At 43.6% G+C, this 23,776-nt stretch overlaps 1 protein-coding gene across 3 annotated transcripts; it reads right to left on the minus strand.

The window, feature by feature from the left end:
• Positions 1 to 746: 746 nt before the first annotated feature.
• Positions 747 to 21,635, minus strand: LRRC66 (leucine rich repeat containing 66). Of its 3 annotated transcripts, XM_084972007.1 has the most exons (7): positions 21,603 to 21,635; positions 18,943 to 19,124; positions 18,627 to 18,793; positions 17,347 to 17,444; positions 10,926 to 11,095; positions 5,985 to 6,174; positions 747 to 3,860 (listed from the first exon to the last, which is right to left on the minus strand). In XM_084972007.1, exons 6-7 carry the CDS (start codon positions 6,130 to 6,132, stop codon positions 2,098 to 2,100), a joined length of 1,911 nt encoding a protein of 636 aa, XP_084828133.1. In that variant the 5' UTR covers positions 6,133 to 6,174; positions 10,926 to 11,095; positions 17,347 to 17,444; positions 18,627 to 18,793; positions 18,943 to 19,124; positions 21,603 to 21,635; the 3' UTR covers positions 747 to 2,097. The 3 variants fall into 3 exon arrangements, with proteins under 3 accessions (XP_084828133.1, XP_020956866.2, XP_003129020.3); XM_021101207.2 differs by lacking the exon at positions 17,347 to 17,444; XM_003128972.5 differs by lacking the exon at positions 17,347 to 17,444 and having other exon boundaries at positions 18,627 to 19,124.
• Positions 21,636 to 23,776: the final 2,141 nt, after the last annotated feature.

The raw sequence follows: 23,776 nt of genomic DNA on the forward strand, positions 1-23,776 counted from the left end.
GGGAGGAAGGCAGTGGTCCATTCTACTTGGATGCAATGAGCTGAGACAGGCTCATGGAGGAGCTGACCCTTAAACACTGTCTTGGGAGTTCCTGTTGTGGCTCAGTGGGTTACGAACCCAACCAGTATCCATCGGGATGCGGGTTCCATCCCTGGCCTCACTCGGTGGGTTAAGGATCCGGCATTGTTGTGGCTCTGGTATAGGCCGGCAGCTGCAGCTCCAATTTGCCCCCTAGCCTGGGAACCTCCATATGCTGTGGGTGCGGCCCTGAAAAGAAAAAACGAAACAAAACAAAAACAAAATAAAAAAATAAACGGTGTCTTGAAAAACAGCATGGATATTTTTGGGGCAGATGAGGCCAGGCTTAGTGGAGAGGCCAGTGGTACAACCCAGAAGATGGGGAGCAGGGCGGGTAAGGTATGGCAGGTGCCATAGTCTGATGTGTCTGTCACTGTGGAATGAGGTAGGGCCCCAAGGATATAAATACTGCCTGGATCTTTAACCACTAGGCCACCAGGGAACTACTGAACATTGATTTTTCATTTACATTTTGTTCTACAAAATGGTCCCTCCCTTAACATTACTTTTTAACAAATATTTAGAATCGCTCAGAATCCCTCCAATTTTGTAGTTCCCTAATCAACCTCCAAAAAGCTGCACTGGTCTCTGTGCAGAGTTTGTTAAAGTCTATTCAGCAGCTCCATCTAAGGGCTTCAATAGGCACTAAAAATGTTACTTGAGTTCTCTTTGATTTTTTCTTTTTTTTAATTACTCAAATGATTTTATCACATCTGTAGTTGTATAATGATCATCACAATCCAGTTTCACAGGATTTCTATCCCATAATCCAAGCACACACCCCCACCCCCGAAACTCTCTGGAGACCATAAGTTTTTTAATGTCTGTGAGTCAGCATCTGTTCTGCAAAGAGGTTCAGTCTGTCCTTTTTTCAGATTCCATATGTCAGTGAAAGTGTTTGATGTTGGTGTCTCATTGTATGGCTGACTTCACTTAGTATGATAATTTCTAGGTCCATCCATGTTCCAAAAAGTGCTGGTATTTCGTTCTTTTTAATGGCTGAGTAATATTCCATGTGTGTATGTACCACATCTTCTTGATCCACTCCTCTGTCAATGGACATTTAGGTTGTTTCCATGTCTTGGCTATTGTAAAGAGTGCTACAGGGAACATTGGAGTACATGTGTCTTTGCAAGTCATGGTTTTCTCTGGATAGATGCCCAGGAGTGGGATTGCTGGATCAAATGGGAGTTCTATTTTTAGTTTTCTGAGGCATCTCCATACTGTTTTCCACAGTGGTTTCACCCTCTTTGATTTTCAAGTTGAAGGTTCTCATTTCTATCTAGAGCTCATCCTCAGCTAGAGAGCCAGTGCCCATCAGGTTTCTCTGGGTCAGCATTTGAGTATAAAAGTCAGAATCAGCTTTTTCTAACTGCAGCAGAGTCCCCTCTGAATGCTGACCCCAGTCTTTACACTGAAGTCCTCCTGTGTTCTTAGTGAGCTGGTTTTATTTGGAAGCACTTTAATAATTGAACTTGGCTTGAGGAACTGTCTTCAGAATATCCCCCTGACCCCACCCCGTTTCACAGCAAAGAGCTGGTTCCTCACCAGAGGATTGTAGCAGCTGTGTTAGGCTTATAACATTTCTGGAATCATCATCCTTAAGAGGACGTATGAATTCCTCATTAGCATTGGTGTCCATTTACGTTGTCTTCCTCTGAATCTTATTCTTTTTTTTTTTCCATCTTTTTAGGGCCACGCCCACAGCATATGGAGGTTCCTAGGCTAGGGGTCTAATCGGAGCCATAGCTGCTGGCCTACACCACAGTCACAGCAACGTAGGATCCGAGCTGCATCTGCGACCTACACCACAGTTCATGGCAATGCTGGATCCTTAAAGCACAGGGCGAGGCCAAGGATCGAACCTGCAACCTTATGGTTACTAGTTGAATTCGTTTCCACTGCACCACAATGGGAACTCCTTCTGCATCTTGTTCTGAAGATCTTCAGTTTTTCCCCTGCAGTGATCTTGGAAGGAAGGTTGTTTTGAGCTGTGTCTATTCCCTGAACCTAAGGTTCCTAGTTATAAATGTCCACATCTCCTTCGTGAACAGCTCTGTCTTCAGGATCTGAGGGAACTTCGGCTGAACATGCTGGTGTTGGAGGTAAAATATCCACATTTGAAAATTCCAAGTCTCTAAGTGAGCAATGCCACTCTACTGGCTGGGGCTGAAGAGCTGAGATGTAGTCGTAAATGGACATGCCAGGGATCTCATGACTGCACGGACTGTGGCCCATGGACCCTGGCGAGGACAATGGATCCTCAAATTTACTGATGTTAGAGGCGCTTTCTAGGTGAGTCTCAAACAAACCGGAGACTGGATTGGAGATGAGAGTTTTTTCAGAACGATCTTCCTGAGTCTCACATTTGTGCCCAAGGCTCTCTAATGACATGACATTGTCTCTCCTCTCCCCTGAGCCCTTGTCCTCCAGGGGCCCGGGGGCTGTCCCGCTCTCCTCGCCAGGGGCTTCTTCCTCCTCAGCCATGTGTCTCCAATCCTCTGAACTTGAACTTAGAGTAAATAAAGACCCTTCGTCAGAATCAGAGTTGGAGTCTAACTCATACCAAGCCTCAGAAGCATGCTTTTGCTCTGGTTCCTTGTTAGCAGGAGTGACATGCGGGTCCCGGCCCCACCCTGGAGGGAGAGCAGGTGGGGACGGGTCCATGTGTCCTGGGTCACTGAGTGTGGCTGCAGTGTGGTGGGCAGGAAGCTCTGCCTCTGTCCCCGAGCCCTTGAGCCTTTGCTGCTGTGCGCTCAGCAAGTTCTCCTTAAAAAACCCAGAAGGTAAGTGTCCAGAAGCCCATCTTCCCTCATTCTCGCCAGGCCTCGGAGCTTCTGTGTGCGTTGGCATTTCCGAGAGAGGAGCCATCATTTTCCTGGGGACTGGTGGGCCCGACTCATTGAAATCCTTCTGGATTGAGCCAGGGCCGTTTTGCAATCCCACAGCTTCGGCAGCGATGCCCACTGAGCGCTCATTAGGGGAGACTTCCCCGGCCCTGGGGTCATAGTTTCCTTCTGTAGGAATGTCATCCCTGTGGAGACGGTCCTGTCCTGCCCATGGGACTTGGGTATCCTCAGCATCGGGCTGGGCTCGGAGATCGGGCCAGACCACGCTGTGATTTGGGAGCTTCTCATCCCTTCTACTTCCTGACCCACTGGGGTCCCTGCATTGTCCCCTTCCCTGCTGGCTACCAGGCTCCTTTCTGCTCTGTCGCAGTGTGCCCTTAAGAGCGACATCCGTGCGTGGGCTGGCCTCTGTCCTCCAGCCGGGGGCTTGGTTCTCATAGAGGTTTACATCCTGGAAAGTTTGGTGTTGATCTGTCCTTGGCTGCTGTGTGTTCCCCACAGTGTCAATTTCATCGTAGAAGCCCTGGTTGGAGTACACCACTCCGGAGCCTGGACTTTTTTTCTGGCATCTCTGTTGCCACAGTCTGTCAACATAAGGCCTGGCAAAAGCCCCCAGGCAGAAAGCCACGAGGAATGTGATGAAGACGGCCAGGCAGACGGCCAGGGTGAGGTCCTGGGAAGCGGAAGCTGCTTCCTTTCTGCCAGCAGTTTGCCCATCCTGGGTGCTCCTAACCCGTCTGTGCAGCCGTCTCTGCTGCTCACCGGCCTCAGGGCGGGCAGGATCTGTCTTCCCCAGAGAGGACAAGCCAGCCTCTCCGGGGCTCTCAGCGTTGCTCCTTCTGAGGCTTTTCGTGTGGTTCAGGTTAATGCGAGGGATGCGGGTCTCTCCTGATGTTCTGCTTTTGGGGGCCCACTGGTATGCCTCTTCCTTCCCTGGGTGTGGGATGGGGGAGGTAAAAGCACACATTAAGTGGACAGGGAAATAAGACTCCAGTGGTGTAAAAGCCTCTGCGCGCCCTCAGTCCTTATCTAGCTAGATTTGAAGTGTATGTTTTGTTTTGTTCTTTTTTTGTCTTTTTAAGGCCACTCCCGTGGCATATGGAGGTTCTGAGGCTAGGGGTCCAATCGGAGCTGTAGCCACCGGCCTGTGCCAGAGCTGCAGCAAAGCCAGATCCGAGCCGCGTCTGCGACCTACACCACAGCTCATGGCAAAGCTAGATCCTTAACCCACTGAGTGAGGCCAGGGATCGAACCCGCCACCTCAAGGTTCCTAGTCGGATTTGTTTCCTCTGCGCCACGATGGATACTCCTGAAGTGTATGCTACATGATGAGCGGCTTGAGCGGCTGATTGGCTTCCTGATGCCAAGAGCGTGTGTGTGGCTCTATTGGAGGGACGGCCACGGCCACGTTGCTTCTCCTTCTTCCACATCCTCGCCTCCTTACTGCACCTTTGCGAGAATATTCTATCAACCCCCAGCAGAATCTACCCCAGCCCCACCTGTGCTTGCTGTATCGCTGCCTCACCGTCCCTTAGTGCTGCTAAACAGCAGCAATAGTCAGGTTTCTCTACTGGTTCCTGACATTCTGTCCTCCACCCTCAGATGGTGGTGTGGCTTTCACAGAGCAGTGAAGCAAGCTTGGCTGATGGCATTAACACTCCTCATCTTCGTGGGTTTCTCCTAAACCTTGTAAGCATGGCCACGGCTCTACTTCATAGCATCCTTGAATAGAACAGAGGCCAGGACTTGCTTTTTTTGTTTTGTTTTGTTTTTTGGTCTTTTTAGGGCCGCACCTGCAGCATATAGAAATTTCCAGGCTAGGGGTCGAATCGGAGCTGTAGCTGCTGGCCTAGGCCACAGCCACAGCCACACCAGATATGAGTCTGTGACCTACACTGCAGCTCACAGCAATGTCAGATCCTTAACCCACTGAGCAAGGTCAGGAATCGAACCCGAGTCCTCATGGATACTAGTTCCTAACCCACTGAGCCACAATGGGGACTCTGAGGCCAGGACTTATTAAAAAAAAAATACTTTTTTCCCCCCTTCCCAGTTAGGAGTTTGAGATTTAAGAGTTCCCTTGTAGCACAGTGGGTTAAGGATTCAGCTTTGTCACTGTGGTGGCCTGGGTCACTGCTGTGGTGCAGGTTTGATCCCTGGCCTGGGAACTTTCATAATGCTTCAAGAGCAGCAAAAAAGAAAAAAAAGAAAAAATTTGCAATTTAGCCAAGATAGCTAACAGTGGGAAAATAAAAAGCTTTCCAGAATATTCAACTCCAGTAACATATTCTAGTAGTTTGGGAGAGTGGCAGGGGACAAATAAAAGAAAAACACACTTTGAAATATGTATGTTTCGTGTTCATATAGGGGTATACTTTCAGAAGGTTGGCAAGCATTTTAAGTAATTACGTTTCGAGTTTTAGAAATCCTTGCTCTGATCATTTTGTTTGTGTTTGGGATAAAAATGTGACATTGGGGAGCTTGAGGGGAACATTCTCTCCTTGTGAAATTTCTATTTTGGACCAAATCTGGTGGTTCCCAAGCAAGTAGAACTAGGTTTCTTTTCTATTTATTTATTTATTTATTTTTCTGTCTTTTTGCCTTTTCTAGGGCTGCTCTCACGGCTTATGGAGATTCCCAGGCAAGGGGTCCAATCGGAGCTGCAGCCTACGCCAGAGCCACAGCAATGAGGGATCCGAGCCGTGTCTGCAACCTACACCACAGCTCACGGCAAAGCCGGATCCTTAACCCACTGAGTGAGGCCAGGGATTGAACCTGCCACCTCATGGTTCCTAGTCGGATTCGTTAACCACTGCGCCACGATGGGAACTCCAGAACTAGGTTTCTTTAACCACATAAAGGAAATCGTTCATGAACCAATGAAAGCAGTTGGGTACTGATGATTGTCCTGTGACCCAGCCCAAGGATGACCAATGCTATGGGTCAGCACTCTTGCTTCTGGGGGGACTGTCATTGTTCAAGTGAGACCAAATTTTTCATGTGCTTTTCTCTGTTTAAATGGGAGCATTTCTGAGAGAAGAGGTGCTCCTGACTTACCTGTGGACTTGTTGCAAATTGTGTTCCACTTTTCCCTCCAGGATTCTGAAATAAAATTTTGGAAGACTGCCACGCTGTTGTCACACTGCCACTGGTTATCAGCCAAGTTGGCCTGTAGGTGGGGAAGTTCTAGAGCCACGATCATCATCGGCAGGATGGTGGTCAGAGCATTGTTGCTGAGGTCTACAACCTGCCCAGGAAGAAACAAATTTAGGACAGTCTGCGAACAAAAGGCATTTGGGGGAGTTCCTGCTGTGGCGCAATGGGATCGGTGGCATCTTGGGAACGCTGGGACACAGGGTCGATCCCTGGCCTGGCAAAGTGGGTTAAGGATCCGTCATTGCTGCAGCTGTGGCTTAGGTCATGACTGCGGCTCAGATCTGATCCCTGGCCAGGGAGAATCATATGCCTTGGGGCAGCCAAAAATGAAAAGAAAAAAAAAGAAAGAAAAGAAAAGAAGAAAAAGGAGTTCCTGTTGTGTCTCAGCAGTAATGAACCCAACTAGTATCCATTAAGATGTGGGTTCAATTCCTGGCCTTGCTCAGTGGATTAAGGATCTGGCATTGCCGTGAGCTGTGGTGTAGGTCACAGACCTGGTTAGGATCTGGTGTTGCTGTGGCTGGGGCATAGGTTGGCAGCTACAGCTCCAATTCGACCCCTAACCTGGGAACTTCCATATGCTACAGGTGTGGCCATTAAGAAAGAAAGAAAGGGAGTTCCCCTCGTGGCGCAGTGGTTAACGAATCCAACTAGGAACCATGAGGTTGCAGGTTCGATCCCTGCCCTTGCTCAGTGGGTTAACGATCCGGCGTTGCCATGAGCTGTGGTGTAGGTCACAGATGCGGCTCGGATCCCGCATTGCTGTGGCACTGGTGTAGGCCGGTGGCTACAGCTCTGATTGGACCCCTAGCCTGGGAACCTCCATATGCCGCCGGAGCGGCAAAAAGACAAAAAAAAAAAAAAAAAGAAAGAAAGAAAGAAAGGAAAAAAGAAAGAATACTACCTAAGGCAATCTACAGATTCAAGGCAATCCCTATCAAATTACCAAGGACATTTTTCACAGAACTTGAACAAAATATTTTAAAGTTTGTTTGGAAGCACAAAAGACCCAGAATAGCCAAAGACATCCTGAAAAAGAAAAATGGAGCTGGAGGAATCAGGCTCCATGATTTCAGACTATACTACAAAGCAACAGTCATCAAAACTGCATGGTACTGGCACAAAGACAGAAGTATAGATCAGTGGAACAGGATAGAAAGCCCAGAATTAAACCCATGCACCTACAGCCAATTAATCTATGACAAAGGAGGAAAAAAGAAAGAAAAGAAATGAAATGCAGAGGAAACTGGGGAACAAAAAGGATTCAGTGGTTCTAGAAACACACAGCAGAAGCTGGTTATGGCAGTGGCATGATGCTGCAGGGAAGGCACAGTCAGTTGTATCTCTGGCCACCGTTTGCCCAGCACTGCTGTGTACCACAGTCTACTGGGTGCTTGACATACCTTATCTCCAACCCTCCCAACAACTTTGTCCTTTTCGTCTTTTCCACAGAGGAGAGAACTAGGCTTGTCAGAGTATATCCCACAGAGTTCTCAGCCCCAGGGCCTGGTACCCCAGTGCTTAGAAAATAGTGAAGGAATGGGAGTTCCCACTGTGGCTTAGCAGGTTAGGAACCCAACTAGTATCCATGAGGATGTAGGTTCAATCCCTGGCCTTGATCAGTGGGTTAAGGATCCAGTTGCTATGAGCTGTGGTGTAGGTTGCAGACGTGGTTCAGAGCTGGTATTGCTGTGGCTGTGGCACAGGCCTGCAACTGTAGCTCTGATTTGACCCCTAGCCTGGGAACTTCCATATGCTGAATGTGTGGCCCTAAAAACCAATAAAAAAAAAAAAGGAAAAAACATATATATATATATATATATGTATATATATAGTGAAAGAATGAATGAAGGAGTGAAGGAATAAATGGCATGGCAAAGTTGGGCTGTGATCTGGTTCCCAGCTGCATGCTTCCCACGCTCCAAAACGCAGCCTCGTGAAGTATGAGCTCCCACTGCCCTCCCCAGGAGTGAAGGGCTGGGCAAAGGAGGCCTGGAGTAGGGTCCTGGGGTTTGGGCGAAAATCGTAAAAGAGAAAATGCAAACCTTGCTGAAAAGTAAGAAGAGGGCCATGGATAGAAACCAGAGCGACTGAATACAATCCAGGTCAATTGCTTAATAAACATGAGGGCAAAAGCAACACTGGATGTTGGGTTATATAAATTCCCAAGAAGAGCTGACTCAGACGTAAAAACAGCACCATAACCAAGCCACACCATGGAGAGTTAGAATCCTTCCTGAACTCGGTAGTGAGAGGGACCTTTCTAGTGTTGAGTAACCAAGCACCCTTGACTCTCAAGGGAAGGTTGCCAAAAATAGAAAGTAGGAGACTGGTGTTGGGAAGAAAAAAAACCTATTGGCCTGGCCTTGCCTACGATCAGTAGCCTTCGTATGTACCCCCTTCTCAACCACGGAGTGAAACATCCTAATGCTTTTTGGGGGTATTTTCTTCTCAGTGCATGTCTGCATTTTATTTCCTTCTAGCAGTTAGTACATTACAAATCATGAAACTGAAAGCAAAACCGGAGCGAGGACAGAAAGCTCATAAAATGATGCAGAAAGAATAATTTCTGAGCAAATATTAAAACAGAATAGTCCTATTTGGCTAAAGCAGTGACCATCCACCATTCTTTATTTGAAAGGAGTGTACATTATAGAAAGACTGGGAAACGCGTATAACGTTGCTACACAAATCTCTGCTCTAGGAAAAATGGCATAAGGTTAAGAAAAGGAATGCTAATTTGAGATGCCAATGAAACAGTCCCTTTGATCGACACGTGATGATGAATTTATGCCTTGAAAAAAATATGCCTGCTTTCTGAAAAGATTTCCACCTGGAAAGATGCATAATATAGTACAAATATTAAATATATCTCTGGGAAAAACAGCAACAACGGTATCTATTTTAACATTCTGGTACCAAATGTGCTCATTATGTTCCCAAGCCAGTTTTTAGAGTTATTGCTGAACAGGGAGAAGGGATCATAGAGAAGGAGAAAGTGTATGATTCTGGGCGGTTCAGGTAATTTAGAATTACAGATGATATAGAACATTCTTGGGCTTGTTTTGTAGTTGGCCTGCAGCATCTATTACCTGTGAGCTGCAGAAGACTTATAAAGCACAATAAAAATGCAGCAGAAATAAAACATGCATGGGGAAATTACGTATACAGATAGACTTTTTTTTTTTTTTTTTGCATCTGCAGCATGTGGAAGTTCCCAGGCTGGGGGCTGAATTGGAGCTAGAGCTGCCCACCTACACCACAGCCACAGCCATGCAGGATCCAAGCTCATGGCAATGCTGGACCCCAGAACCACTGGGCGAGGCTAGGGATCAAACCCACATCCTCATGGATACCAGTCGGATTTGTTTCTGCTGTGCCACAACAGGAACTCCTACAGATAGACTTCTAATCAGTATACAGTACACTAAACGAGGTTCCCAGGCAATCTGACAACCCATTTCTGGTGGATTGGGGAGCACTGCTGGGTTAAATGGCCTTTCTCTTCTGCTCAGGTAACTGCTGTGACAGACAGGTCTCGCATAAGCCTGCCCCCAGCACTCACGCCCTCGGAGTAACCTCCTCCCCTTGTGTAAAGGCAAGCCCTAGGCCTTGCCTCTACCCAATAGATTGTGGCAAAAGCGATGAATGGGCCATCACTGCCATGATTGTATTCCTAAAACTGTAATGCTCCTGGTAGAAGCCTCTCTCCTTTGGGCTCTGGCCTGAGCTGCCACGCTGTGAACATCTCTGTGGGGAGGCCCACGTGGCACAGAACGGGGACAGGCTTAGGCTGATGGCCAGTGTGGAACTGAGCCCTCAGCCCACAGCCCACATGGGCCTGGAAGCGACTCCTTCTTCAGCTGGGTCTTCGGGTGAGACTCCAGCCCTGGCCGGAGAAGGGGCTGAAGCTGCTAGAATGAGAGCAGGGCTCTGGAGGCTCCTCGAACTCACAGCTGTCAGGACCTCCGAGGTTCATAGCAAGGTGCCTGAGAGACAGGCACCATGGCTCCAAAATGTGCCATCAGTCCCCCCAGCATGGATCTGATGTTTAGAACTGCACGTGGTACCTGGTTAGTGTATTATGTATCATGTGTATTATTCTGTGCCCAGTTTTGGTGTGGAAGCACCAGGGTCACTGCCCTGCAGAGGTCCATATGGTCCTGGGCTAGATGGGTGTTGAGCTCTCATAGGCCCATATTGTCCCCAACTGCAGAAAACCCCAGGGACCTTCACCTGACCTTATGGTTCAGGGAGAGAGACTTGCTAATAACTAAGATTTAATTTCTTGCCAACTGGTAAGTGGATACTTGGAGCTGGGTTTAATTTGATTTAGGAAAAGCCACGTGCTAATTCTTGCTGCTGAGTTTTAGTGCTCAAATAAAATTCCTTCCACTACTGAGGCTTGGATTTTTGAGGCAAGAGAGAGACTTCAGCTCTTATAGGGGAATTTTTTTTTTTTTTTTCTTTTAGGGCCTTGCCTGCAGCATATGGAGGTTCCCAGGCTAGGGGCTGAATTGGAGCTGCAACTGCCAGCCTGCACCACAGCCACAACAACTAGGGATTAGAGCTGCATCTGGGACCTACCACACACTCACAGCAACGTTGGATCCTTAACCCACTGAGCAAAGTCAGGGATCAAACCCACATCCTCACTGAACCCTACATCCTAACCTCCTGACCCACAGGGGAACTCCTTATAAGAGTCTTAAAATAGACTTACAATTTTTGATTAGTAGCTAGTACTACTGGACATGAATCAATTCTTCAGTGGAAATATTCTTCTCGTGTAATTGCCTATAGGTCTGCATATTTGAAATATTATAAACATTATTTTCTAACCTGTAATTTTTTTAGGTCCTTGAAGGCTGCTGGATGGATTCTGAATATCTTGTTGCTTTTTAAGTGGAGGTTTTCCAGTTGCAGGCAGCTATGTAAATCAGATATACCAATTTCTGATATCCCATTGAATGATAGATCCAAACTCTGTAATGACTTCAGTTTCCATAGCCCTGTTAAAATTAAAAAGCAAATTAAAATATAAATTAGAGGTATACACTGCAGCATTGTTTGTAATGGTGGAAAACTGGACACAACTTAAATGGTTCAGAATAGAGAAATGATTAAACAAAGAATGGTATATCAAGACTACAAAATACTGAGTTGTTTTAAAAGAGGATGGGGGAGATCAAGATGACCTGACTGAACAGGAAGGAAATTAGGTAAGCTGCAGAAAAGTAGAGTATAATTCCAATATTCTTGGGCAAAAAAAGCTCATATGCCGGAGTTCCCATGGTGGTGCAGCGAAAATGAATCTGACTAGAAACCATGAGGTTGCGGGTTCGATCCCTGGCCTCGCTCAGTGGGTTAAGGATCTGGCATTGCCATGAGCTGTGGTGTAGGTTGCAGATGTGGCTCGGATCTGGTGTTGCTGTGACTGTGGTGTAGGCTGGCAGTTGTAGCTCAATTTGACCCCTAGCCTGGGAACCTCCATATGCTGTGGGTGTGGCCCCAAAAAGACAGAAAAAGAAAAGAAAAGATTTCTTAGCAACAACAACAACAACAACAACAAAAAAGACAAAAGACAAAAAAAAAAAAAAAAAAAAAAAAAAAAAAAAAAAAAAAAAAAAAAGGAGTTCCCGTCGTGGCGCAGTGGTTAACGAATCCGACTAGGAACCATGAGGTTGCGGGTTCGGTCCCTGCCCTTGCTCAGTGGGTTAATGATCCGGTGTTGCCGTGAGCTGTGGTGTAGGTTGCAGACGCGGCTCGGATCCCGCGTTGCTGTGGCTCTGGCGTAGGCCGGTGGCTATAGCTCCGATTCGACCCCTAGCCTGGGAACCTCCATATGCCGCGGGAGCGGCCCAAGAAATAGCAACAACAACAACAACAAAAAAGACAAAAGACAAAAAAAAAAAAAAAGATTTCTTAATATTTTCCCAATATTTGCCTAACCTGTATAGGGATGTGTGCTCATGGCTCCTACCATATCGACTGTTTCATTGAATTAGTGCCCCCGGAGTTCAGTAGGGCAGGGGACAATGCCTAGCTTGGTCTCTATCAGTTGATGGGTGTTGAAACCTCCAACTGTGACAGTGGATTTGAAACTGAGCCGGACCCTGTGGGGCTTTCTTGGGGCTAGATCCCCATGTTCTCTACGTCTTGTTTGTAGAAGAGCTTTAGCCTCCTAGGTTTTCCCCGAGTTCCAAAGAGCAGTGGGAAAATGCAGAAACAAAGGAAAACAGTCAAGCAAGACAAAATAATAATAGCTTAGCCATAAAACAAAGTTGAGGATCTTCAGTTCCTCCCCAAGGGCTACAGGTAATTCCTTGAGGGCTCTTGGTTTGTGTGTTTTTGGTTTTTAGGGCCACACACATGGGATATGGAAGTTCCCAGGCTGGGGTCCAGTCGGAGCTACAGCTGGCAGCCATGTCTGCAGCCTACACCACAGATCAAGGCAATGCTGGATCCTTAAGCCACTGAGTGAGTCCAAGGGTCGAACCTATATCCTCATGGATATTAGTTGGGTTCTCAACCTGCTGAGCCACAATGGGAACTCCTCCTTGAGTTGTTTTGCAGATACTAACACCTCCAACAGGTGGATAAAGTTAAGTGCATGCTGACCATGAGCACACAGACCCCAGATGCTTGGAACCATAAGGTTGATGACTGAGAGTCCCAAGCATCACCCGTTACTTTGGCATCAACCAATAAGAGAACTGTGTATTCGTGTTGAGAATTAATATATCTTCTTCAAGAACTGACCCCTTTATCATTAAGTAGTGCTTTCTTTACCCCCTGGTAATTGAGAATGATAAACCATTAGATAAACACGGATCTAAAGAAAGGCGGAGGGAGTTCCCATTGTGGCTCAGTGGAAATGAATCCAACTAGCATCCATGAGGACGAAGGTTCGATTCCTGGCCCCGTTCAGTGGGTTAAGGATCTGGCATTGCCATGAGCTGTGGTGTAGGTCACAGATAGGGCTCGGATCCTGCATTGCTGTGGCTGTGGCGTATCCCGGTGGCTACAGCTCCAATTCGACCACTAGCCTGGGAACCTCCATATGTCATGGGTGTGGCCCTAAAAAAATAAAATAAAATAAAATAAAAGTGGAGTAGCTATAGTAATTTCAGACAAATGGTTTATCTTTCTCCATCCCTTTGGCTAACAGCTTTATTTGTAATAGCCAAAAATGACAGCCTAAGGGTGGGCCAACAGGTAAACGAATATCCACACAATGAAATTTTACTCAGAAATAAAAAGGAATAAACTTTTTTTTGGTCCTGCCCACAGCATGTAGAAGTTTCTGGGCCAGGGATCAAACCACATCACAGTAGCAATAAGGCCAAATCCTTAACCTACTGAGCCACCAGGGAACTCTAGGGATGAACTTTTAGCACATGAAAGAACATGGATGAATTTTTAAAATAACTATACTGAAGAAGCCACAGCAAAAACCAAAGAATGTGTGGAATGATTGCATTTATATAAAATTATAAACGGAGTTCCCATCGTGGCTCAGCGGCAATGAATCTGACTAGGTTTGATCCCTGTCCTTGCTCAGTGGGTTAAGGATCTGGTGTTGCCATGAGCTGTGGTGTAGGTCAAGGCTCAAATGTGGTGTAGCTGTGGCTGGACTGTGGTGTAGGCCAGCATACGGCTCTGATTCAACCCCTAGCCTGGGAACTTCCATATGTCCCATGTGCAGCCCTAAAAAATAAAAAGACAAAAATAAAATAAACGAATCTACAGTGACCGAAAGGAGATCAGTGATTCCTTGGGCAGGAGAGAGATGATGGGTGGGAAAGATAGATTGCAAAGAGGCATGAGGAAGCTTCTGGGGAAACTTTTGAACCTAGAGAGTTACAAGAATAGGCTCTTAGTCAACTCCCTTCATAATATCAAGCCAAGAACCCCAGGAAGAAGCTCACCTTCTGCAGATGGGAATTAAGACTGTGAGGGTCAGTTACTCCTCCCACAGGAAGATTCCCTTTCTACTTCCAATTTTAGAGAATTAAGGTTTAATGTTATTAAGAGAACTGGTCGAGTCCAGCAAATAACCTTTCTGTTTGGGGGTCTCTCAAGGTGGAGTTGGGAAATTTGGGTAAACTCTTCCATGATACTCGGCTCTGTTTCTCACTAAGGGGATGTACGCGTGGTGAATCCGAGCAGAGGAGGTGGCGAGGTGGGGCTTATTCACCAGAGAGTACATTTCATATTTTAGGACAGTGGAATGTTGGGAGAGAAATATGGAAGCACTTTGCTGGAGATGGAATTACTGATTGAACTGCTTTCTGAGGAGCACATAGGCCATGGGAGGCAGGGGTTTGATTGGCCTTTGCATTTAAATGGCCAGAGGCAGTTTTATTATTTCCAAGAAGTGAGCTCAGAGCCTGTTGGAAAAAAGGCCACAGAGGCTAGGCCCAGACATTACACCATCTCAGAAACATTCCTTTGGACTGTGACCTTCTTAAATGCTCTCCCAAATGGGATCATCTGATAACATAAAATAATAATACTCAAGGGTTACGGCTTCAAGGTCAAAGGTAATAAGAATTGGAAGAGAGTCTGGAATGGTTCTGGATAAGATATTTGATTCATAAAATCAGCCCTCGTCTTTTTTTTTGTTTTCTTTTTAGGGCCACACCAGCAGTATATGTTAAGTTCCCAGGCTAGGGGTTGAATCGGAGCTGCAGCTGCTGGCCTACACCACAGCCACAGCAATGCAGGATCTGGTCTCTATCTATGAGCTACACCACAGCTCAAGGCAATACTGGATACGTTAGATGTAGACAAAAATAAATGTATCACTTATTTCTATAAAACTTTTATTCTCAATCTGTGCCGAGAGGAATAATAACTGATCTTTGCAAGTTTGTAAGGTACTTTTCACATATTTTAATAGCTGCTGTTTATTATGCCAAAGACTGTGTTAAGTTAGGTTCTTGAGGTACATCCTTCCTTTAATCCTCACAATTCTGAGTAAATATTACATGATTCATGTTTACCTTTAAGTAGGCTTAGGATAAAGGAATCAAAAAAGAACAAAGCTTAGAAATAGATGGCACTCCAGGAAGCACTTCTCCCTTACCAGAGTTTTCCCTCCCATTCAAAAGTCTGAGTTGCCCACAGTTACAGAATCATAAAATAGGAAGGGGCATCAGAGGGGACTCAACCTAATAAAAACTGAAAGTATCTGATGATTCCAGGGAAATACCTGAAATCACAAAATACTATGGATAAAAGAAGCCTGAATTATATCCAGTTAGATTCAGGGCTTACACTGGCCTTCCATCATCCATCTATTTCATTCATCTCTCTGTGCTTTTCTTTGCTAGAATTCTATTAGAATTTTGGATACAGGATTTGCTTATTTCATATCTTTTTCCCCCCTCCCTTGCAAGTTTAACATATTTTCTGATATTTTGGGAGGCGGAAGTTTAACTTGGGAAGAGAAGATGGGGCTGCATCTGTATTTTATAGGGATATTTGGTCCTTCAATGAAATGTTTTCACCCTAACTATCAATTAACTCCGGAATTCATCAGCCTGAAGGAGATAAATTCAGCATTCCTCCATCTACTTTTGTGGTGGGATCATATGAAACCTTTACTTCTCTATTTTCCTGTTTCCTTTCTCTCTGTTCCAGCAGAAAGTGATCTCTGTGTTAATTGTTCCAGGGGAGACTCATTGCAAGGCTGAAAGCAGAGGCATCTACAAGTCTTTCCGGCTTTTGTTTTTCCAAAGGCCTAAACTTTTAGAGGAAAGGAATTTCTAGATCTAGACAGAGGTGTTTTTTTGTTTGTTTGTTTTGCCTTTTTTTAGGGCCATATATGCAGCTTATGGAAGTTTCCCAGGTTAGGAGTCTAATTGGAGCTGCAACCACCGGCCTAAACCACAGCCACAGTAAGGCCAGATCCGAGCCACGTCTGCCACCCACACCACAGCTCATGGCAACGCCGTATCCTTAACCCACCGAGTGAGGCCAGGGATTGAACCTATGTCCTCATGGATCCTAGCTGGGTTTTTACCGCTGAGCCACGATGGGAACTCCTTGACAGACAGATTTGAAGAAACAAAAGTAGGGAGGAATTTTCTCCAAATTGAAAGACTGAAAAGAAATGTTCTCTGGCTAGAGGGAGTAAGGGATGGGGGCACACACCCACACCCCCCCACACGCCCACACACACTCACGCATCCACACTTGATGCCTTGTCAGGGTATAAGATTCTAAAGCTGTGGTACTAATCTAGGAAAAGAGAAAGGAAAGCTGATGAAAGACTGACACTAAGTGTAAGTACCCCTACATCCCACCCCAAATGACATGAGCAGACTGGGGACACAGAATTAGCAATTCCGCTATTATAAACAACAGACGGCATTATCTCCAGCACACTTGGCTTTGTGGGTTTAGAGTCACATCTACTATAGTAGTTGTAAAAACACGTTATAGCATATGGATGTATGTAGGGTTTTTTTTTGTCTTTTTGCCTTTTCTAGGGCCGCTCCCATGGCATATGGAGGTTCCCAGGCTAGGGGTCTAATCAGAACTGTAGCCGCTGGCCTACACCAGAGCCACAGCAATGCGGGATCTGAGCCACGTCTGCAACCTACACCACAGTTGACGGCAACGCCAGATCTTTAACCCACTGAATAAGGCCAGGGATCAAACCCGCAACCTCACGGTTCCTAGTCCAGGGATCAAACCCACAACCTCATGGTTCCTAGTCCAGGGATCAAACCCGCAACCTCATGGTTCCTAGCCGGATTCATTAACCACTGAGCCACAACGGGAACTCTTGGATGTGTGTAGCTTTAATGATGTTCATCAAAGGGTCACAGCAAACTGAATGGAAATAATCGAAATATTGCTGGATTGAACTGATTATATAGGTATATATGAAAATTATTCACTAATTTAAAATACTATTTATGAGATTGCTTAATTAGGTCAAGATGTTCAAAATGCTCTGTCATATGAAATTATGCTAGGAAATACTATGGACAGTATGATCCAATTTTGAAAGAAAACTATATAGGCAGGCATAAAGAATAATCTTGAAAAATATGTATTATGAGGGACTTTAATGTTTCCCTATAGATTTTTCTTTAATTCCTAACATTCTGCAAATAACAGGCATTCCTTTTGTAATAAGGACAATATGATACAAATCACAGAATGAAATGCAATTAGTTTACACTTTGCACTGAAAATACTACACTTTTTGTTTCTATGGAAAAGGTCAGGGAGAAAAGATGCCTACCCTTCTCACACAATTCTGCTGATGCGGTGACTGGAATAATTGCCCCTTTACTTGCCAAGCTATTACTGTCAAAATTATGCTTAAAACCGGACCAGAAACTGGAGAAAGAGTAAAAAAATAAATGAATAGAGAAATAGAAATAAAATCATTAAATGAAATAGCTGCAAAATGAGAAAAACTAAATACGAATAATTTCAGATGGAGAAAAATGACAATATCCTCACACTTTCTTTTTCAGCACAGGGTCTTATATAAGGTCAGTATTTAGTAAATAGTGACCAACATGGAAACAGGGAAAGGAAACTGTCTAGCACTCCTGTATATAAAAAGGAATCTCTGGCTTATGAATCTGATACATTTTCTTTAAAAAAATTTTTTTTTGCTTTTTTTTTTGGGGGGGGCTACACATGCAGCATATGGAGGTTCCCAGGCTAGGGGTCCAATCTGAGCTGTAGCTGCTGGTCTACACCACAGCCACAGCAATGCCTGATCAGAGCCGCATATGCAACCTATACCACAGCTCGCGGCAATGCCATATCCTTAACCCACTGAGTGAGGCCAGGGATTGAACCTACATCCTCATGGATGCTAGTCGGATTCATTTCCGCTGAGCCATAATAGGAACTTCCTGATACATTTTCTAAATAATACATTGATGGATTAGCTCAGAAACCCCAACATCTAGATTACTGAGTGTCAGAATGGTTGAGAATTTATTATAATAATGTGTAGTTCTGATAAGCAGTTCTGATTTTGATTTGAAAATAAGAAAGTTTATATATAATATTAGCATATTTGCAGTCTACCTTTGGAGGACAACTAGATAAGCAGATGTAAATGTAGTCTATAAAAACAAAAATTACAAATATGGCGACATTTAATTTGAATAGTGTGACATATTAAAAGTATCTGAAGTAATCACTGCCTGGCACTTTTCTATAATTAGTAACGAAGGTAGCATAAGCAAAGTAGGTAATTTAAAATTACGTGTTATTATTTAGCAGTTAAATACTTCCTAGTACCTCTTGACAACTCCATCTAAGATTAATGTAAGTTATAGTACTAGGAGATTAAATTGTTTTGACTATAAATTCCATGTATTATAGGTTAAAATTCCACTAGGAAACTCCTTTGATTATATTTACTCTGATCAAATTGCTTTCCTTTCAGCTGTTTCTCTGAAACGGAAAACGGACCTGGAATTTTTATTGTCATAAAACATTAATGCTCTGCATACTCATTGAGTCTTGGCCTAGTCTGTCTTTTAAAATGGTACTTACCCTTGGGAATGTTGCCGAGTTTATTTCCTTTGAGAATGAGCAACTTTAGAAATGGAAGCCCGTTTCTCAAGCTGCCTTGGTGGCACTTCACCCATGACGACTTAACACTGGGTAGGTCCAATGACACGGAGTGGATGGTGTTATTGCTGAGGTTCAGTACTTCCAAGCTGTGAAAATGTGCAAGAGAGCTGAAGGTGATTTTTGGTATGAGACTGTTACTGAGGTCCAGATGTTTTATATTCCATTCTTCTTTTCTCATGTGCGTTTGTAAGAGACCCCTAAAGAAATTGGAACTTGTATCCACTGTGGCTGCTACCTGTGTATCCATGGGTGTCGCATGCTTTCCAGCAGCAGAATGATCTGTCAGAAGATATCTGTTCCATTGGCGCTCAGAATTGAATAAATTACTGCTTTGTCTTGATGGGTTTGTCATTGTACCAGTCAAACAAAGACCTATAATCATGGTGAGGATTCTGAAACACAGGTTTTTCATCATGCCTGGGGAAAGGAAAAATTAATGGACTTATTCAAAATAACTTCTATAAAAAAATAAAAACTAAGAGCAAATAAGTAGAACACTCAACTTTCAATTTAAGATTTAGGAATGTTCTCTTGCCTTGACTGCCAGTTTAAGTGAATGGTTGGTTTCTTAGCAATTGGGGCAAAATGTAGCTACCAAAATGGTATTAGCCATAGTATAAAATTACATTTTTGTCACATTTTTAAAGAAGGCTCCCCTGATTTGTCAGAAAATACATATTCACTTGGGCTTCACCTCTGTCTCTCCTTTTCCAGGATCATTCACCCTGCAGTAAGCTTTGGAGTGAAGGAAACCTACCAAGATTAAAGACTTCTCTGCTTCCTTAGTTTCGAGCAAAGTCTATTGTGCTTATCTTACGACACTGTAATCACGTAATCAGCCATGTGGTTTGTCTCGTGGGTGACAAGCCATCCAGTTACACTAAGCTGTAGAGCTGAATGGGTGGAAAGTTCAACACACATAAGACACAATTGATTTTTTTTTTTAATGCCTAGAAGAACTACAAGCCTTGTCTCTACGGCTTTTCAAATCCTTTTGAAATCATATACAATATAAAAAAATGGGTTATAAAAAGGATGTTCTGCTTAAAACCTGTGAAGATACAGTAAGGTCCAGGAACTCAAGTATCTTTTTTCGCCAAAGATTCTTGAGAAGCAACGAAAATTTTTAAAACAAGTGTCTACAAATCACAATGGATTAAGGTATACCCAGAAAACCATTTTAAAAGTAAATGAATGTCATGACTTAATTAAACTAAGTTCCAATAAAAAAATAAGTGTCTGTACAAATAACACATTATTCAGCATGTCAGTTTACAACAAATTGTCCCTTCCACTCTGTTCTAATGGTACCACTCTAGTTATCACTAATCTGCAATTCTAGAATGGTCTAATCATTTTTACTGCCACTGCCTCTTGGTTTTCCTTCTTGATTCACCCAACAATTTTCCAAACAAGAGTATCTCATAATACTCTTTTCCTCATTCATTCCCTCATTCAAAATCCTTAAAGGGCTTCTCAGTACCTATAGTCCAAATCCTTCAGGTTGGTGTCCCAGCCTTTGTATTACTTGCCTAACTTTATGAACTAGTTTTAAATGTCCATGTGGAGTAGCTAGAAGATGGGGCTTGCACACCTCAGTTTGTATATCGATCTCAGGCAAAAATCGGCTGTTAGTTCAGCTCAATTATAAGCCCGATGCCTTTTCCTCTCCTCAGTTCAAATCCTACATTTATCCTTCCAGCTCCATTACAAACCCTATGGCTTGAAAACCTTGTTTCCTGCTTTGGCCTCTATTTCATACTTATGTCTTCTGAAATCTTGCAGTAAATATTTATTGAATGAAAAAAATGCATGTTAGTAACATTCGGTTAGACAGAAGAGCAACACTCTCCTGCATTGCTATGGCTCTGCTTTATGTCTGTTTTAAACACCTCAAAAGATTGTAGGTTCCCAGATGATAAGGGCTATGGGCTATGTTTATATATATATATATATATATATTCAAGTAGATATCTAGATATCTATATATGTCCCCCCATGTTTTATATTTCTAATAGCCTGCAGTCATGTTCTGCTTGGATACATGAATGCATAGAGTGGGTGAAATCTACCATGCTACTTTTTAAGCATGGTTTCATACCAGGTCAATTCTCCCGTATTTTGAAGGGCATCTAAATTCAGGTACACATGGCCGTGAACTGCAAAGGTGCCCTACAGCATGGAGCAGTGATTTATTTTTCAAGTGTGTCTCTCATGCAATACCAGAAATGGAATGAAGTTGTAAAGTCAGAAAGATATATTCAAAGCTGTAATTATTATACATATATAATATAGCCAGCTAATGTCATAACATCAGCAACGAAAAACTATAGTCATCATTCACAGGCACATGACAATACTAAAGAGAAACATGGTTGAAAGATAATTTTTCTTAAAGGGACTTAAAGGTTTTAACTCACCTGATTCTTTCTAGGCTGAAGAGATTTATCGATAAGTAACAGATTTGAGATTTAAAACAGCTAGATAAAGATAATGTCACATCCTAAAGTAAAAAGTATTACTTTATAAATATTACATATGTACATATATACTACAACAAACTTATGTATAGCTAAGGAACACCTGAGAACTCCAGAAAAATTTTTCTGAGAATGCTGGAAACAATTAGGTGAAAGGCAAATATTTAAATGGACATATTCAAGCTGAGGTATGAGGAAGCAGTTAGAAATACTGGGTGTGTGTAGGTGTGTGTGGCTGTGTGTGTCAGTGAAAGAGATAGGAAGACGGTGATAGAAAGCACAGAGAGTAGAAAGGAAATGAAGAGGTCATTCTTATATAAAAGAAAGAGACGTTAAAACAGAAGAAAAAAAGCAGAAGAGGCTGGCTTTGCTAAGATGTAGAAAGAACACAACAGTAACAGTTTTTAAGGCATACCTTTGCTCCTTAGGGAGTTTTCAAGCGGCTCTCTCTCTGAATCATGCCAGGTGGGGATTTTAGACCTGAGTCTTTGAAGCTCCACCCATCTGGCCCAGAGCCTGCCCTATGGCAAACCAACTCGCTCGCCTCCAGGATCTGGCCTCTTGCAGCTTGACAGGGGTGACAAGGACAGTGAGATGCACATTCCCCTGGGATACTGGGGGAAAAGCCACTGGAGAGAGGCTTGCCAGACGGGGGCTGTACAATTTCTAACTCTGAGCTCCAGGATTCCAGAGATTACATAAATACCGGCAGCATCCAAGTCTCAAGCTGTATTTACATTCGGCACGTTTTTATGATTAAGTGGAATCCTGCTAATATTTTAACAATTAAAAAATGAACAGCAAACAATTTTACAGAGTCTTTATTGTAAACAGAGGTCATTAAGAGTTATTACAAACTGAATCAATCGAAAGTCAAAGTAGTGACCCCAAACAGATTTATAGATTTATTTTGGTATGGCATAATTTGTAACCTTTGCCTCCTCAACATTTTTTAAAAGATTACTAAAATTATCAGCATCTCAGTGGTCTCTTTTTTGGCAAGTTTACCATCATAACACTCTCACCCTCTTGAAGAAAACTCACTCAAAACTAGGTAGAACTTCTACCCTTCAAAACTATTACACATTGTTTTTTTCATAAGGCAAAAAGAATACAAACAAGTATATTTAAAAATATGACAGACCATACACAGTCCCTACTGTGCGCTGTTTCGCTTTTTTTTTTTTTTTCTATCTGCCCATTAGACAGCCTTTACAATAGCTTGCTTTCATTTCACTTGTCCCCCTCGTCACTCTAAAGGACTGTGGTGATTTAAACAAGCACGTGTCTGCCCCATCTTCTGGGATTCTGTCTTGGTCCTCTCCTACCCCCAAGCCTGCTCTTGGCAGAACAGCTCTCCATGCAGGGGAGGGAGGGGCAGAAGAGGCAAAGTTAACATTTCAGTTTATAGAAAAATACCATCTGGTGGTGGAAATGAGGAGCGATGCTGTTACGCAAAAGAGATGGCAGGTAGAAGGGACTGTTGGTTCTTTTTCTGCTTCCCAGGGAATTTTTCAGGTCTAGGTTCCCATGAAAAAGCAAAGGCTGCCCGTAAAGTGTCCTAAAATACTATACCTGTTACCTTAACAATCAGTTTTATAAAAACATCGAAATATCCTCGCATGACAAAAGCACTTAATGGAGATGTATCAAAAACAAGTATTTCTCAGAGGAGTAAAAATAGATTATTTCATGAATTACGGTCAATAAATAATACTCTGCCACAGAGTGTTCTGTGTTTTTTGTAAAAATATTTATCTAAACAAACTTTCAAAACAAATCTAAATAGAGCAGACAAGTTAACGAATGCAAAGTTTTACAAGTACACAGAGCATCTGAATGAAAATTCCAATGGATGTTTTCCTGAATATCATTCCGCTATTAAGTAATGCTGAATATATTCATATACGTTCTGAAAATCACTACAACTGATCACAGCCAGAAGTCAAAAATTCCACTCTTTTTCTTCACTCAGCATTAGTAGTAAGTCGGTCTCTACTTTAGTACACCTTAATGACTATTCCTCATCTCCAAGGTATTTGGTTTTTCTCTCGGCGAGAACTATAACAATCTTGAATGCAAATTGTTTTTTTGTATTGATCTTCTTATCTGCACAATTCAAAGTGACCAGGACAGAATAGTGTTATACGTGAATGCAGAGTGGGGCGCATGATTTCTCTCTACTGTCTACAGCACACTGCTTTGGAATCTCTCTTCCTGATGCTATGTGTCTTAATAATACCAGAGAGTTCCTTTCAAGCCAAATCAAAAATACACTAAAAATCAACTGGCTTGAGGGTTATAAATCATTACAGTGGGTGGTGATGTTGGGAGCGGAGATCAGTTCTCACACCTATGTCAAAATTACTTGTATTGTTTCCTGCATCAGCACTCTTTAGCCTAGTGCTTCCCGACTTTTTTCAAGGGCTGGCAGACATTAAAAGAGATGGTATCTGTATGACTGGCTAGGGTAAATCTACCAGCCATTCCTGGCCAGGAGGACATGCCTGGGGATGGCCTTCCTGTGCCCCCCCCACCCCCCGGAAGCCCCCAGGGCAGAGGGAATACATATCTCGGCAATTCTCTTAC

This window comes from Sus scrofa, chromosome 8, assembly GCF_054392235.1.
Source record: "Sus scrofa isolate SSC_HxYL_T2T_F1_AM1 chromosome 8, Sscrofa_HxYL_maternal_Yorkshire_Landrace_v2.0, whole genome shotgun sequence".
Taxonomy (NCBI): domain Eukaryota; kingdom Metazoa; phylum Chordata; class Mammalia; order Artiodactyla; family Suidae; genus Sus; species Sus scrofa.

Excerpts from the sequence above, each read along its gene's own strand:
- LRRC66 (XM_003128972.5), bottom strand. The coding sequence starts at position 19,122 with ATGATGAAAAACCTGTGTTTCAGAATCCTCACCATGATTATAGGTCTT. Across the intron at positions 11,096-18,626 it reads ACTCGGCAACATTCCCAAGG|GGCTATGGAAACTGAAGTCA; the intron begins GTAAGTACCATT and ends TAATTTTAACAG. Across the intron at positions 3,861-5,984 it reads AATTTGCAACAAGTCCACAG|GGAAGGAAGAGGCATACCAG; the intron begins GTAAGTCAGGAG and ends TCCCACACCCAG.